Consider the following 17,815-nt stretch of genomic DNA (forward strand, 5'->3'; position numbering starts at 1 on the left):
GATTTGAAGTTTTAAATCACATTTAGCATTAGGATTTGACGAACAGATTGTAATAGGGTATGTGTGTGTCAGTTCATATCTGTTGTTGCTTAAGTGATGGTGGCTGGGGGTAGGGCTGCAAGTGACTTATGCAGCTTGTCACTCCCATCTGAGTCTGTTTTGTTCTACCCAAGAAAAGCTTCCCAGCAAAGTGTTAGTAGATCCCGAGCTCAGTTTTCAAACTGGCATAAGCTTTAATAGGACTTGTCAAGCTTGCGAATTCTTTCATGTGGATTGTTTACCTTCGAATGTTGATGGATAGATTGGAGGGTTGCTTCTATAAATCTTTTGTTGATCCCTGTCTGCCTTTGTGTTGTTTCCTTCCTGTTTAGCCCTGTGTTTCAAGGTTACGGTATAACTTTCCTCGTAGCTGTAAGCCTTTTACTTAGCTCTGGACATTAAACGCTTGGAATGAATCGTTCTCCTACTTCTCTGTCGGTCCCTGCTCTTTGTGCTGTATGGATGGTTGATCGGTTAGGCAATAGGGATAGTTTCTAACTGAACATTTGGAAATCTGTGATGGTCTTAAATGAAGAGAACCTTCAGGCGGATGTCATGTTCTTGTATATTTCGACATTGAAGGTGCTCTAATTCGGCTCGTGATAACATTGGTGGAAACCTATTGTATGCATTGCTTGGTTCTTATTTTTGGTAATGCATACAATAGGTTTCCACCGTTGTTATATGATATAAGATATAATCTGTATTTTGGCTCTGTGATAACAGTGGCGGGAACCTATTGTATGATATAAGATATAATTTCCTCTACAGTGCAGCTTTAATAGGTGACGGTAAAAACTCTTGTATCTACATTTATGACGAAAAATATAGATGCAAGAGTTTTTACTGTCACCTATTGAAGCTGCACTGTACAGTAAATTATATCTTATATCATATATACTAAAACTCAGTTTATTCCGGAACTGTTCATAAACAGTGAAAAAGCGAAATTGCCCTCGGTTTCTTCTCTGTTTCATGTTCCCTAGCCTCCTTGGTACAGCTAAATGACCATATTGTCCATCTTGGCCACGCGTCTATCATCGCTGAAATCTCTGCTTAGATGGTATCTTTTCAATTTTTCTTTCGATTTCCACTTCTGTCTCACAAATCTCTTCTTCTATCACTCTCGCTCTCAAATCCCGAGTTTTTTCTCTCACAAAATACCGATGAAGGAGACCCTGTTTTTGTATGTTGGGGATTTTGTTTGCAGCCACCATCTTCAGAGGAGGTGCCGATCCCTTGAAACCTAGCTTCCTCAACGTTTTCTCAAAACCTATAAAGTTGGTTTCGACCGTTCGATCCCGATCCCACAATCGTTGCCCCAAAACTTTTAGAATAGAGAAGTGTTATTGACACTTCAAAAATCTCATTTTACACCCCTCAGAAGTGTATTTTTCTTTCCAAATATAGAAAATTTGAAGTATAGAAATGCTAATAACAATTCCCTTAGAATGTTGCCTCTTTTATGCGTCTATCCTTTCCAAGGTACAACTTCAACAATCCCATGTTTTAAGGGGTGTATTTAATTGAGAATTTTGAGAGATTTTAAATGATTTATAAATCCATGTATTTTTATGGTTTTTAATTGATTTGGAGAGATTTCATATAAAATTTTGATTCAATTCTCTCGAAATTTCATGGGGAGAGGTGAGATTTATGGATACTTAAAATACACTAGGAAATCTCTCCAACTCCCTATAATTCCTCAACTTTCTCAAATTTTTTAAAATCAATATCTAATTGAATACACCTGAAATGTTATAAATTTCTTTATAATCTTAATTGAATACATTCAGATTTCTAAGAATTTTAATAATCTATTTTAAAATTTTAATTGAATACATCTTCAATTTAAGAGAATCACATAAAATCCTAATTGAATACCCTAGACTTATTAAAAGAATCAAAATCACTCAAAATCTCGATTGAATACATCCCGCTTAATTTGTTTCTAATTTTATTTTTTATTTTTGAAGTTTTGGATTTGTAATTTTTTGTTTGGTGCCTAACAATATCTGGTCCTATGTTTTAATTTGGATGTTTTTGTGATTTTGGGTTCGTAAGTTTAATTCACTCCCCTCAAGCCCACTTCTGCTCCTTGATTCGCTACCCAGAAGATCAAGTTCTCAAGGTTCGGTTGTAGACATCAAAATTTCGGTGAAATGAATGTTGACCAATAATTAAAATTTCAACGTTCACGTGTCACATAAATTTTACATGTAGCGTGTGATTCAACGAAAAATCGAAATAAATTGGAAAAGTCATCAAATATGACACGTGTCAATACCTGGCAGAAATGATTTATTTCATCTGATTATTTAAATCCAAAAATCAAGTTTTGGAATTCTATAAATAGGAGGCCAAGGCATTCATTTTGGAAGGAAGGAAGAAAGAAAAAAAGAAGGAAGGAAGAAAGAAAAAAAAGAAGGAAGAAAGGAAGAAGCCTTGAAACTCTAAAGCTCTCAAGCAAATCCCGAAGGATCAAGAAAGTACTCTTCGTTCATCGTTCATCATCCGTTCATCCTAAGATCAAGCCCCAATGGCCCTTTGGATCAACAACCTCAACAAATCCACACATCCAATCGTTCTTCAAGATTAAGCCCAAAAGCCCTTGAAGATCCGCTCATCCGTTCATCCTTCAAGATCAAGCCCCAACGGCCCTTGAAGAACTTCCACCAACTCAAGATCAAGCCCCGACGGCCCTTGAGGAAAGTGTTCATCATTCATCATCCGTTCATCCTAAGATCAAGCCCCAACGGCCCTTTGGATCAACAACCTCAACAAATCCACACATCCAATCGTTCTTCAAGATTAAGCCCAAAAGCCCTTGAAGATCCGCTCATCCGTTCATCCTTCAAGATCAAGCCCCAACGGCCCTTGAAGAACTTCCACCAACTCAAGATCAAGCCCCGACGGCCCTTGAGGAAAGTGTTCATCATTCATCATCCGTTCATCCTAAGATCAAGCCCCAACGGCCCTTTGGATCAACAACCTCAACAAATCCACACATCCATTCATCCTAAGATCAAGTCCAACGCCCCTTGAAGATCCATTCATCAACTGTTCATCCTTAGATCAAGCCCCGACGGCCCTTTGGATCAACAACTCATCCACAAACCTACACCCTACGAAGATAGAATCAGAGGATCAAATTACAAAGAGATTGTAACCCCAAAATCATTAATACAAAAATATATTTTGTACACGTATTCTTGTCTCTTGTTTCAGGAATTTTTCGTGTTTACATCGGTCTTTCCTCCTCAACTTCTTCCTTCCTGCTCGATTTAGATTGGAACGAAAAAGCTCCAACATGGGATCAATTTCTTCTCCCTCACTGATTATTTATTTCGGTATTTCATGCATATTGGTATTTTTTTTTTCATTAATTTTGGTTATGTGATTAGTGATTTTTGTTCTTCAATTTATATTGAGTTTTTCTTTCCGTTGTTTTTAGGGTTTTTTGCTCTGCAAATTTCGATCAAATTGCCTGCATTTGAGTTATTTTGTAATTATCGTAATTTAAATTGGGTGGAATTGACCTTTCCATTCTCCAAAATCTTTGTTAGGGATTACATTTTGCTTAAATTTTGTGAGTTTAAAAAAAGATTAGGACTTTTTCTGATTTTATATTATTTATACAGTTCCAAAGCACTGTGTGTTAAACAGTGGAATTTTGATTCAGATTGTAGTAATTGCCGTACAAGTTTACACTTATGTGTGGATTGGTGCAACTTTTGGGGTTTGTGCGACGTTATTTTGATCAGTTGTTGGCTAAAATTTGGTTAGTTTGATTTGGGTTTGTTGAAATTGTTTCAACGGTGGGCAGGATTGGTGCTTTTGATAGCGTTGTCTTAAATGGAGGATGTTAATGAAGTTAATGAACATGCTTATCTTTGTAGGCTTGACTTCTGAACATAAAACCTACTCTTTTCAATTGTTGGGAAGGGTTTCTTAATTTTTATTTCTACTTGTGTGTGTTGAATTTTGGGTTATTTTGTGGATGTTATTCAATTGAATGAAAAATTGATGTTTTTTGTACTTTTTGGTTTTGTAGGATTTTAGCTAAATAGGCAATTGGCTGCGAGGTAGGAGGAGAGGAAGGTGAGGTATACGGATGAGCTGGAGAGGAAGGTGCAGACGTTTCGGATCAAGGCAACCACCCTATCAGCACAGGTCACTCTATAATATGTATAATATCTGTTATTGATTGTTTTTCCTTCTTGGTTAATTGAATAAAATTGTTTTTTATGATATTCAATCAATGGAAAATGTGACTTTCACAAGCTCCAAGCCTTTCTCAATTATAGAGATCTCAACTTGTATCTAAAATTTGCTTAAGACACTGGTGGAAAAATGTATTTAACGTTTTACGTTCATATGCATAGGCTCGACTTCTAAAAATGTATCCTGCAAAGCTATGCTTCACAAGTTTACAATGCCTGTCAAGTGCAGCACATACATTTGTGTTCCATAATTGTATTCGATAAGGATAATACTATCACTGCACCTTATTCCTTGACTCTTTGGGCCTTTTTGAGTCTTCGTTGGAGCAGTGCAAATCAGTTTTCCGACTCAATATCCTGGTGTTCAGTAACTCGGCTGGTAATTTTTGACATAATCCATTTGAAAATTTTAGTTGTTTTTGTTGTTGGTTATATTTATTTGTCAAAGTAATGATTTTGGTTTAATGGTCAGGGCATTATGAGTATGATCATGATGCATGAAAAGCTAGGGAGCTTGACGTGCCAATTAGAATTAAAATGCTAATACATAGTAAGTGTTTGGGCTTATTTTTTTATTTTTTTATTTTTTTTAATTTCTGGAGCAAAGTTTTTGAATTTCTCATTTTTCATACACCAAATTCAATTTGAAAAGAGTAGGTAGCTTAAATACAAGTTTTTCATAGGAACTATAGAACTTATGTAGTATTGATGTAGGTATTTTTGTCTTATGTAATAGGAGTGAAGAAACCAGCTGGATTAATCATCATCTTATTTTTATCAAATTTTGCAGTATAAATCACAATTGCATATTTTTGTTCGTATAATTTGTTATTACTTACTAGATTTTTTTAATTGAAAACTACTCATTAGATTTAGAATAATCATCATGACATTGGAATTCAAGTTTTTGTTTGTATCAGTGCATGCTATTGCTAATCACCAACTTAAAATTACACTCACTTTACATGTAAAATTACACTCAACTCAGATAACTTTAGCAATCTTGCTGGTTTTGACCGTGCTATTTTATGGATCTGCAGAATAGCTTTCTTCTTTACACTTCTTCATTATCTCATGCCAAATGTCTAACACTGACTCTTTTCTCTGCAGAAAATTTTAGGGCATTGTGCACAGGTAATTGGAGCTACTGCAATAATTGGAGCTACTGCAACATTTTATCACTGACATGGTTGGAATGTGTAGAAATTTAACGGAGAGGGAGTAAATTGGCTAATTAAAATAGTTTGAGTGACAGTGATCATAAAGTTCAGTGGCAAATTGATAAAGTAGTCTTGAGCTAAATTAACCATCTACTTAGAGATACATTAACAAACATCTGCGTGCACATTTATTCCTAATATTGTGGACACTATGTAATGATTGCCTACGATATTATTGTTTACAAACTTGCATTCCAAATTTGAAAGATCATCTATTACCATATGGTGCACTTCTACTGAGAATGTAACGTTTATTGTGATTAATTGTTTAGTTTACATGTTTTTGTGGTGCACATATGGTGATGCAGAAGCTTGAGAGGTCCTCTGGATTTTGGTAGTTGCAAATTTGCAATGATCAAGAAACATGGGACATGATACTAGAAAATGTGTTTGTAGATTCAAAAGTTAACTGTTGTTAATGTTATTATAGTAGAATTTCATTTCATTTTGATGTTGGGATACGATGAATCATGATCGGGTTATGATTAATGCTAATTAATGATATGAATCAAATGCTTGCAATGTGTAATTATGATTGGATTAAAGGAGTTTGAGTTTTTTCTCTAATGAAAGTTATAAAACAAATTGTACTTTTAGGTACTTCACAAGTCAGAGGCCAAGTCTTAAAATATCTTTTGTAATGTTTTCAGAAAAACATTTTCAATTTTTGCAGTGGGATACTGAGATTTGAACCAGTCCAGGGTAAAAAAAGTTTGATAACATTGCACAAGATTGGAACTTGCATAGTAGTTTTATATTCAGTTTGTGGAGCGAGTAATTTGTTATCGGTACAATTGGTTTCTCTTTACATGCCTATACTCGCAGGAGATAAATTCAGGTATTACATGTTTGATTTTAGTTGTTTTTAAAGTTAATCATCCACTGCTTCTTTTTTTATTCATGTTTGTTTCTCTCAACCAAAAACCAGAACCAACCTTCTCCAACTCTCTAGCAGTAGAACCACATCTACCACCAGGCACCTCATGCGTGTCAAAAGCAGGCCCTTTGAGCTTCAGTCCGGGGGTAAGCTTCTCTCTTTTGATTGGATTCAAGCTCAAGTCCTCAGGTAAAACCCATCTTCCATTCTTCCTTGGTTTTTTTTCTTATCAGCATCTAACAGTACTATTCTCTTTATGTTTGGGTGAAATTCTGTAAATTTTGTATATTTTTTTTATGAAATTTGATTCTTAATTGTGGAAATGCATGGTATTAATTTTGCATACAAAGATTGAAGGGTTTGTTTTTATGCTTTCAAGCTTGGTTATTGAGAGGTTGTTGGTCAGGGAATTTATTTTAGTTCCTATCCCCTTGCTGTTTGCAAAGCAAAACACAGATGATTAATGTATTATTTAAGGTTTTATTTAGTTTTTGTGTTGGGTTCCGCATACTTTCGAAAATATAAGAATTTCTACGTTTGTGGATATGAAAATCAGGGCTGCAGACCCTCATCTTCACATTTTAGTTTCTCTTTTTGCTTCTCCCTTTTGGGATTTTGTGGAACCAAATTTGTAATTTTTGTGTATTATGAAAGTTGAATACGTGGGAATCAATCAGTTCTTCATTTTTCATGTATATGGAGAATGTTGTTTTCTGCTCTTTTATGGGTTTGGGTTTTTTTTATAGAACTTATGGTTTTTTTTCTCTTTCAGTTTTTATAACAGGTGTGAACTCTAAGGGTTAAAATTTTCAGAGTTGTGGTACTTTTTTGGTGAGGGGTTTCGAATTTCTGGGTTTAAAGCGGATCGATTTTTATATTTAGGTTTAATATCAGGAAGAATTGAAAACGAATTTTGCCTTTTTCGATTATTTCATAAGTGCTAGCTTGCTATATTTATTATTTTGTAGGTGTAAATATAGTTCCCAAAGCAAGCTCGCTTATTTTTCAACTCTTTAACTGATGTGTGACTTCCAACTGTAATTTTTTGTATTTCTTCTATCATGTTCTGATTATTGAATTTGAAATCACTTAATGAAATGAAATTGCCAAACCATGTTAGAGTGTAATTTTACGCGCTCCATTTGAGTTTACAAACAACATTTACATTCATATGTATCTTTTGTTCAGTGCCCATCACCTGTCTGATAAAATGTACCAGAGAAACATGCACGCCTGCACACACGGTTTTCTCGGTTTTTTGTTCTCTGTTTTTAGATGTTTATGGATTTAGAATTTTATGGGTGAAATGCCTCTGCGCATTGGGTCTAAATTGCAGGTGAGAAAAACAGAGAGCCAGCAAAGCTTTGTAGAGAGGAGGCATGAGTTTCCTGTGATGGTAAGTCTATTCCTTCATTTGGGTAAAGCATCTTCACTGTCTTGGACCAAGCATGAATTCCTAAGCACTGTATCACCACAACCTGAGCAAGCAGAAAATCATTCTAAAAATCCCATTTTGCAGAAGCATTTAACATCCATAATTGGAATCTTTATTTTAACATTTATTTTTTCCAAAACTGTGATGAGCAATATGTGTTTCTTTTTTTTTTTTTTAACAAATTTTTTCCTTCAGTTTTGCTGACGTAATAATTTGATTAACACCTACTTTTGAATATAGAATTTGGGTTATAATTATCTGCAATTGTGGTGTGTTCGGCAAAACTCAAGACCCTTTTATGCATCTTTTGTTGTGATTGGTTTGTCGGATGTCAACATGTGGTACACTTTTTGAGTTTGAGTACCTTTGTCTGTTCCTATATGATAATGAGATGTTAATTTAGGCTATAATGATGAATCTTTGTATTTAAGAATTTTTTTTATTTTTTCATGACAGATGTGTTTGGCATTAGCCATGATTTCATCTGGGTAATTACGAAATATCAAAATGTATGCTTTCTGCTAAGGATAACACACTCTTGCGGGAACTTGGACACCCCAATATTTTGCATTCTGATTACAAAGTATCTACCAAAAGTACATACCGCTATCAATTATATGATATTTTCAGATTGTTAGTGGCTTTGTTCTATTTTATATATTGACACACAACATTAAAATCCGATCATAGTCCACTAAAAAGTATTGAATGTGTTATGAATAGAAACGCATTCTAACATGGTTTTCTTTTTACAGTTGAATTATCTACAGAAAAGTTCTCTAAAGATGGTTACAGTGGAGACCAATATTCAGAACACAGTGGACAAGTCTTTACGAGCTAATCCTACTGGTAATAGAAACCACATCCTTTGTCTCTCTGCTTACATGCTTTTTAACATGGAGAGAAATTTAATCTGTATTTCAGAATTAGTGGTCTTCTTGATGTTCAATTGTACGAAAATGGTTCTTGAAATTGTATTTTTGGAATTAGTGATCTTGATTCAGAACAAAAGGACTGTGATTTCCTTCCTACATTCCACATGTATGGAAATAGTATCGCTATCATATATATATTTACAAATCCTACATGTTCTATATAGTTTTGAAACTCACAGCATAGGAGACCTCTGTTTTCTATATAGTTTTGAAACCCGCAGCATAGGAGACCTCTGTTTTGTATTAGTGATATATTTCGCTCAGGCATCAGTGCTAGCATATACAAGAAGAGAAAATTGCCTAAAACACTGTTCATTCGACAGGGTCATGCCGTTTTTACCCCTTCTTTGTTTCTGCGGTCACTGTTTATTCTACAGTGTGATTCCATTTTTAACCCTGTTTTAGTGAGGTGATGGTGGACGTGAGTTGCTGATGGTGGACGCGTGTTCTCTCTCAGATTTCTCGACCTCGCTCTCTTGAAGATTCCGGTGAACCTTTCCGTTTCTTTCCTGTGCAGACTTCTCGAGTTCTCTCTCTAAAATTTCATCTCTCTTCTCCTTTAAACCACTTTCTCTCTCTAGAACTCCCTGGCCGCTGCCTTTTCTCTAATGGTTGAATATGGGCCTGCATAAACCCTATGACGAGTAAGTACCTTCGATCTGTTATTTTCAGTGTTTTGAAAAAGGGTTAGCTGAAGCTCATTTGAGTAGAAAATATTGAGAATTTGAGAAATTCGAGTTTCGGATTACTGCTGTGATGTCGGAGTTCGTTACTGCAATGCAGGGTTGTGCATGATTTTTGGGATATATTTCTTGATTAGTGTATGTTTTATTAGCTATTGAGAATTGTAATAGAATCTTACCCTCATTTGTGGTTGAATTTGGTAGATGATTTCCTTGGCACAAGAACATGAACGAAGCCCAGACATCCTCAAAACTGCAGGCAAGAATGTGTTTTTGACTCTCTTTTATGTGTTTTTGACTATTAGTTAATTTAGTTTATCCCAGGTATCTTTTTCCCTCTGTTTTATGTGTTTTTGACTATTAGTTTATTTCCTCCGGCTTCAATGAAAGGATGCGAAATTTACACTGCTCGATAATCTATAAACATTGAAAACAATAGAAGGTTTGCTGGTGAGATGAAGTGGTTAGCATGATTTGCTCTCCCTTCCTTTTACATGCAATCAGCTTTTCAAAAGTATGTGATCTCACATCCATGATTACTTGTCTCCATCTATGCAGAGTGGAGAAAAAACATAATATTATATTCTAATTTATATTGTTACTGACAGAAAATTCAACTTTAAAATAGTCGGTTTCATTCATCCTTATCCTAACAACTTTCTCATAGCAAGTTCTCACATCATCTTTCATTGCATTTTAAAAGTTCCTTTTTTCTTCTTATGTGCAGGTGTTTTCATTTCTCTATTACAAATTGAAAAAAAAAAAAAAATACAAGTTGATCAAGGAGTTGTATAGCTATTTTTGCTGCATAGATGGAGATGAGCAACCATGGATGTGAGATCACATGCTTCAGTACTCAAACCAATCTTTAAAAAGTTAATTGGCCAACCGTATAAAGATTGTTAAAATATTTTGGAAAATAAGCAATTAATGATGTAGATGAGAAAATTTAGATGTTATTTGAACCTATTATTTCCTTCATTTATTCAAAGATTCAAATATACTTTGGTTGACTTTTAGATCGATGTGCAACATAACTCTTTTGTGGTTCCCAACACAAATCAAAATCTCACATTTCTTTTGTGGTTCCCACCGCAACTCTGTTGGAATGAACTCTTTTGTCGTCCCAACTTCCTTCATTTATTCAAAGGTTCACCTTGATATTGATGTTCCAGATTACGTTCGATTTATAATCGAACTATTAATTGGAGGATTTGATACTACAATTGTTATTCCCTCTGGTCGTACAGCATCGAATTCATTCGAGTTGGATAAGAATGTTCCTGTTAGTTATTATAATAATATTAGAGCTGGAGAGCGTTTTTATAAAACTTGTTTTGTTAATTATACTCCTAGTATAATTAATATTCCTATTAATTACTATGTTAATGTAAATTTTAAATATTATCTAAAATCAGATAATATTAATAGGATAGATTTTAGTTTATCTAATATTAATTGAGATATTTATTATCTCAATTATAATAAAAGTTTGTAAGTTTTTTAAATTTAATATCAATAAAATAAGCAATTTCACTTGCATACTCAAGTATTCTTCCATAACAGTATATCAATATAATAATAATATAAATAATTGACTTTAGAATTAAGAAGCCAACAAAGGCTATTTATGTATCTTCAGTTCACAGTGCCGTCTCTGCACAAGTTACCTCCACTACACTATAAATAGAAGAAGCCACTCACCCAACTCTCCCAACTCTCACTTCCAATGGCTTCCCATCAAGTTTTTTCATCCTTCCTCTTCCTTCTCTGTCTCCTTCAATCCATTAAAGTCGGCTACCCGGCGACGTTCACCATCGCAAACAAGTGCACCACCACCATATGGCCGGCCATTCTGTCTAATGGCGGGACCGACCAGCGACCGGCCACCACTGGATTCGCTTTGCCTCCTGGAGAGTCCAACACGTTTTCCGTCCCCACCTCGTGGTCCGGTAGGTTATGGGGGCGAACGCTCTGCTCCCAGGACTCAACCACAGGCAACTTCTCTTGCTTGACGGGAGACTGCGGGTCTTCTGCAGTCGAATGTGCAGGCCGTGGAGCCGCGCCGCCGGCTACTTTCGCAGAGTTCACGCTGAACGGTACGGGCGGGCTTGATTTCTACGACGTGAGCTTGGTCGATGGGTATAACCTTCCCATGTTGGTGGTGGCCGAGGGCGGGACCGGAGGGAACTGCACGACCACCGGGTGCGTTGTGGACTTGAACAACGGGTGCCCCTCGGAGCTGAAGGTGACGGCTAGTGGCGAGGGAGTGGCGTGTAAAAGCGCATGCGAGACGTTTGGGGAGCCCCAGTACTGCTGTAGCGGGCCCTACGCTACGCCGGACACATGCATGCCGAGTTCCTATTCGCAATTTTTTAAAACTGGGTGCCCGAAGGCTTACAGTTATGCGTATGACGACGGCACCGGCACCATCACCTGTGCTTCCGCCAATTACATCATCACCTTCTGCCCTGCTCCTTCGATCAGGTAACCATTTTCACTATTGATCATTTTTAGACTAAAATCACGACTAAGATCAAAATCTAATTTTAGTGTTTTATGCATTAATCATTTTATTTATTGTTATTATTATTCTTTATGTTTTAATTACTTCTCTTTTCTTCCTAAGTTTAATGTATTAATTTTATTTCATTGATTGTAATATATTTTGTTGAAAATATTTAGATAAATTAATTTTTGTTATACAATATATTTTGATATACTTTGTCTTCTACATTTAGGTATTAAATTTATTATAATACATTTCGGTGCATACAATTAGATATACACATTTCGGTACATACATTTTGATACAAACATTAAGTACACTAATTCACTATAATACATTTCGGTAAATAAATTTAAGTATATATATTTCGGTACACATATTTAGGTACATTAATTTATTATAATACTTTTTGATGCATAAATTTTAATATTAATATTTAGGTACATTAATTAAGTCTCTTAAGTTTGAAGAATATTAAATAAAATTAATAAATTAATAAAAAAAAATTAAAACGTGCATATTATAGGTTCGACCACTTTTGAATAGTCAAATAAATAAGACATGGCTGGCACGTTATTGTTTAACAATTGACATGTATCGCCATCCATGCATTTGTGATTGCAGGCTACTGGCACAACGTGTAACACTTTTCTAATTATTTAATTACATATTTTAATTTATTATATAGTTTTAAAAAATGTATTTCTGATTTTTGAGTGAAATATTGACGGTGGGTTTTGCACTTTGCAGCGTGAAGTCATCGAATGGGACGGTCGCTGGTACAGTCGGTGTCTCAGCTAGTTTACGTTCTACAACGCCCAACATCGTCGTTTTCGCCGTCACTATTATGGCGGCGGCTTGGCTGGGCTGCCGCGATTTTGAATCTATGTAGCAGATTTCACGCTAAAAATAGATTTGACTAATAATAGATAATTGGGTGAATGATTTTCTAATTACTCTCACCCAATTTGTTTTATTGTCATGATTTCCTTGTTCTTCGTTCACTGAACTATCATCTTGTTTCTTAAAAAACTTACTAAGAGATCCAACCTGAGATTTTATTAATGCTTCTTCATTTGTCTTATTTCTTCTTTTTAGAGATCTAGAGAGATATTTTTTGTTTCTGTTAGTGGGCTTACTATTTCTAATAGGAGACATGATAACCAACTGCTTTTCAATCAAGAAATCACAATCCCACAATCAACTCAATATTATGTAAACAACAAATTGACAGAGAAACAAACTAAAATTCAAATTTCATCCACTACCCAACACAAAAATTTGATACAGATAACACAACACAAAACAAGGTGCATAAAAAATACGGTAAAATTCAACATTGAAACTTTGAATTATCTTGAACCAAAACTAGTTAGGAAGCAAAAGTAACCAACCTTGTTAAGTGCATCCACAAGTTCGAATTTTATAATTGCAATATAGACACTTGACAAGTGAACAAAAAAAAACAATTGTAAATAGTGTATGATGAGATTTTTGGAGTGTCAATAACATTTTTCTATATATAATATATATATATATATATATATATATTTGGGGGCCCTCCGAAGTGTGGGCCCTAGGCGGGGCACCTACTCAGACTACTCTGTATATATACAAATACAACATTCAATTACACCTATTTCTAAGGCTAGGAATTCATGATCCACCTTTGATGAGATTTGATCAAGACTAAATCAGGAAAGTAAATATTACAAAGATAATTCTTAACATACAACTTTGCATGTGGGTGTTAAACGGCGCCGTAACAAAGCTATGGCTTCATGTATGCAATTTTGGTGATACATACAAACACAAACACATTGTGATCCATGTCGTCTGATTTCAAAAGGACAAATCAGGGGCGTTGCCTTTGCTGCCAAGCACAAAGGGTTTTCCATTTCTTTTTTCTTAATTATTGTCATTTTCGGATTTTAGATTGAGATGTAAATAATTATATATAGTAGAAAGCAGAAAGAATTAGTATCTGGAAATGTAATTCTTTTGCTGCTAGATGTATGTTTTGGTCAGCATCATGAAAGTCTGAATAAAATGTGGTCATGTCATTGTTTCACTTTGAATTGCTGATTAAAACATGCAACAATGTTTCCTAGAAAAGCACAATAGGCAGAAGAAAAGCGAGAGTAAGAAAGAGAATGAGAAAGGGGATATCGAGTACCTGAAGAACAAAGCATCGAGGCAAAATGATTAGCTTGGTTGGACATGTGGTAGTCGCTATGCCATGCTGGAGGGTGTTTGGGATGAAGTGACTGACGTGGAGGTGGTATAGAGTGTGTGGGTTGAAGTGAGGGCTCTGAAGAGGATGAGAGATTTTTCAGTGTGACTGGTACATAGGGTGGTACATCACGTGTCACTATACAAATGATATGATATGTGTGCTAAAAAGTTAATAACTTAAAAAATAAAATTTTCCATTATTTCTATTCAAACATGTGTTGTACCATTTGTATTCCCGTCACAATGAAAAATGTCCTGAAGAGGATGGATGGAGATGAGTTGGGTTGACCTAAGTGTGAGGTGACGTCAAATGGTGCAGAAGAAGTGGATTTGGGGGACACAGGTGAATCGTGATGGGTTAACGTAGTTATGTTGGGAATATTTGGTAAGGTAGGGGTAGGGGTGGTAAGTTGGACTTGATCGGTCACTCCCAAATTCCCAATTAACTTCTTTCCTCTCTCATGTTGCAGACAAAGTTATAGACCTCAAAATATATAGACTTTTTCAGCTGGATAAGTCAGTTATGATCTCAACTGTAAGAAATAAATCGAATCGAAAATTGTGATGCTGTAGTTGTTTCGGTACAAAGTACTCCGATGATCAAATTAGTAAAACAAGAACGTGCATGTTAATTATAGAGAAATGGCAAAAATAAAAACACGGAGGAAGAGAGAGGGAGTGACCGGTGGGAGGAGTGAAATGACTATTTAGCACGAAACAAATTGAACAAGAATATCACTTTGAATTACTTTTAGAGTTCATTTTATAAGCACCATTATGTACATATTTCTTTCACTTTCCCGTCTCATTTTTCTCATACAATTTTTTTTTCTCTCTAACAAAAAAAACTCCAACCAAAATTAAAATAAAATCATCACCAATCGAATTCTAAACATTATATATCTCAAAATACTATAAAGTATTGGCCGATACTGCATCGGTGTCATTCAGTGCAAGATTTTTCAATTGAAGTTGATTCAGTGCAAGTTTCAACTATTTTCTAGATAAAAAGACATCTTTACTGCGACAACTTAGATATTTTTTAGTCATTTCACAACGCTAACCTCAAGTCTCATTGGATCAACTTCTTACTATTAAAATTAAATTCAGACGAAAATTAAATTTATGCATTAAATTAGTGACCCATCGAATCCATTTAATGAACAAATTTAATACAAAAATTTGGGTGCCTATTAGAAATTAAAAAAAAATTCTTCCCGTGATAGTAAGTCGGTGATAGCTGACACTCACATTTTTGTGCAATAATTCCTTATAAATAGACTCTCAGTTGATCATTCAGATCCTCCCACCACTCCCTCTACCACCCACCCCCACCACCATCAGGGACGGAGGGAGGTAAGGCCCAGTGGGGCACCCCTCTCATCTTTATCTAGATAAATTCCAGATGATTCAATTAATCATTTCTATTTTTTTTTTGCTTTACAGATTATTCAATTAATCATACTAAAATAGTGAAAATTCATTTTTAATTTTTAAATGCCTCTTCATCTTATATATTTTTCTCACGCATTAATGTTTAAACTTTGTTGAGTTGTATGTATTTGGTTAATTAGTACAAATAAGCATTAGATTGTCAATAATTAAAGACAAAATTAGACAATAGAGTAATAAAATTAGGCATTTTGTAATTAATGCTCAAATTTTTTAAGATGCCCCCTTAGTTAAATTTCTGGCTTCACTGACCACCACCACCTCCTCCTCCTCCTCCTCCTCCTCCTCCAGCCTCGCTTCATTTTCTCACACAGCATATGCCATTTGCAGACTCTGTTTCTGTGTGAGAAAAAAAACCCAACATTCTGTGCCATTCAAGATTTAATCCAATTTCTTACCACTTCACCGTCATTCTTCTAATCATTACCAAAGGTAAAAAAGACACAAAATTTCAATAATTCGAGCAATTTTACCACCTGGGTTGTTCTTCCATTTTCACATTTCAATTTGAATTATCACTAATTTACACATTTTTCTCTGTTTTTTAGGGGTGTTAGGGGCCACATTCACGTTCACAAACAAGTGACCTTACAGTACGGCCGCGAATTCTAGCCAGCACCGCCAGCGACAAGCTCGACAGCACCGGCTTCGAGCTTCCCAAAGGCAGTTCCCGCGTTTTCCAAGCCCCGACCGGCTGGTCCGGTCGCTTCTGGGGCCGAACTGGCTGCAGCTTTGACGGTTCAGGTCGCGATTCTTGTTCGACCGGAGACTGCGCCTCGGGCGAGCTCGAGTGCAACGGTGCTGGAGCCGCACCACCGGCCACCTTAGCCGAGTTCACACTTGGCTCGGGTTCTCAAGACTTCTATGACGTTAGCCTCGTTGACGGTTATAACTTACCAATGATCGTTGAGGGGAGTGGGGGAACCGGTGCGTGCCCGTCCACCGGGTGCGTTACGGACCTCAACCGTAGGTGCCCTGCCGAGCTCAAGGACGATATGGAGTGTTCTAATCCTCCTAATGCCAGGGCTTGAAGAAAATAAAAGAGAAGAGAGCGAGTAATAGTAAATATTCTCTTCAAGAATCTTTAATCTTTTTTTGCTAAAGCATTAGTCTTTTGGTAATTTGGTCTCGTAATTTTGCGTTCTGGTGGGATATACATATGGTGGTTGTTGCAAGAGGGTTTTAATTTCTCTGATGGATGATTAAGTGTTGTCGTTTGGCGAACAAGTTTTCCCCTTTTACATACGTATATGTGGCGGTTCGGCTATAGAACTAGGTGCCCTTTTCATATTAATCCTTGTTATCGATGACTCTCGGAGCTATTAAATTGGAAGCCTTGTATTTCAAGTGTTAACCTTGGTCTCTACTTTCGATAATCGAACAATGTGTGTGGTTTGATGATGTTCTTTTTGTTGGAAGTTGAATTAGATATTTTCAACTGTTGTGGCAGTACACGGCTACATGCTCTTGATTTTCTTGTCAAGTGTGAATTTATGGTATCTCTAATGCATTGATGTGGTGGTTTGACCGTGTTCTATTATTTTCGGTTTGGCGGAAGTTGAATTGAATGTCTTCAATTGTCATCAACTTTAGGCAATAGAGTTGATTATCATCTTGTTTGCAGCTAGGTATTGCCACTTGCTTTTGTCATTGTTGTTGATACTGCATTGCTTATCGGGATCCTGTTTAAATTTGCTAATTGTTACATCTTGTTGATGTTGAGAGATCGAGATCATGTGTAGTCTAGAAAAAGTTTGAGGTGTTCGATCATTTGGAGAAAAGGAGATGAACCACTTGCTTTTGTGTTATTAGTTAACAAGGGATAGGATTTGTAAGCGTATTGTTCTGATTGTGCTTGATTAGTGAACTTGTGATAATCTTTGTCAAAATCGATTGTTACATATAGTATAGCTGCCGCCCTGGTGCTGCATTAACTTGAAACCTACTGTTGTGTTTGCTCCACAAAGCCCTGAATTCACATTTACACTGTCTTGATTTGGGTTTAGGTTGTATTATAGCATAAGCTTGGGTTTTGATTGTTGTTTTTTGTGTTAAGTGGACATTGGATTTGAAGTTTTAAATCACATTTAGCATTAGGATTTGACAAACAGATTGTAATAGGGTATATGTGTGTCAGTTCATATCTGCTGTTGCTTAAGAGATGGTGGGTGGGGGTAGGGGCTGCAAATGACTTAAGCAACTTGTCA

At 35.8% G+C, this 17,815-nt stretch overlaps 1 protein-coding gene, 1 long non-coding RNA gene and 1 pseudogene across 6 annotated transcripts; all 3 read left to right on the forward strand.

Annotated features, from left to right (window-relative positions):
* Positions 1-3,250: 3,250 nt before the first annotated feature.
* LOC125473079 lies at positions 3,251-9,820 on the forward strand. 5 transcript variants are annotated; one of them, XR_007254997.1, is made up of 10 exons: positions 3,251-3,389; positions 4,094-4,212; positions 4,425-4,641; positions 4,735-4,812; positions 5,373-6,320; positions 6,411-6,548; positions 7,696-7,755; positions 8,550-8,643; positions 9,135-9,373; positions 9,617-9,820. It is a non-coding gene; the product is annotated as an uncharacterized LOC125473079 (long non-coding RNA). The 5 variants fall into 5 exon arrangements; XR_007254999.1 differs by lacking the exons at positions 3,251-3,389; positions 4,094-4,212 and having other exon boundaries at positions 4,219-4,641; positions 9,053-9,373; XR_007254996.1 differs by lacking the exons at positions 3,251-3,389; positions 4,094-4,212 and having other exon boundaries at positions 4,219-4,641.
* A 972-nt stretch (positions 9,821-10,792) lies between these two features.
* On the forward strand, positions 10,793-12,986 carry LOC103967804 (thaumatin-like protein 1). The gene is made up of 2 exons (XM_009381118.3): positions 10,793-11,899; positions 12,672-12,986. The coding sequence occupies exons 1-2, from the start codon at positions 11,142-11,144 to the stop codon at positions 12,811-12,813; spliced, it is 900 nt and encodes a 299-aa protein (XP_009379393.2). The 5' UTR covers positions 10,793-11,141; the 3' UTR covers positions 12,814-12,986.
* A 1,027-nt stretch (positions 12,987-14,013) lies between these two features.
* Positions 14,014-17,009, forward strand: LOC108868745 (annotated as a pseudogene).
* The last annotated feature ends 806 nt before the right edge of the window (positions 17,010-17,815 follow it).

The sequence above is a fragment of a genome, unplaced genomic scaffold, assembly GCF_019419815.1.
Source record: "Pyrus x bretschneideri cultivar Hongxiangsu unplaced genomic scaffold, Pyrus_bretschneideri_v1 Contig8, whole genome shotgun sequence".
In the NCBI taxonomy this organism is placed as follows: domain Eukaryota; kingdom Viridiplantae; phylum Streptophyta; class Magnoliopsida; order Rosales; family Rosaceae; genus Pyrus; species Pyrus x bretschneideri.

Coding starts and splice junctions, on each gene's coding strand:
- LOC103967804 (XM_009381118.3), top strand. CDS start 11,142: ATGGCTTCCCATCAAGTTTTTTCATCCTTCCTCTTCCTTCTCTGTCTC. Junction 11,900..12,671: donor TGCCCTGCTCCTTCGATCAG/GTAACCATTTTC, acceptor TGCACTTTGCAG/CGTGAAGTCATCGAATGGGA.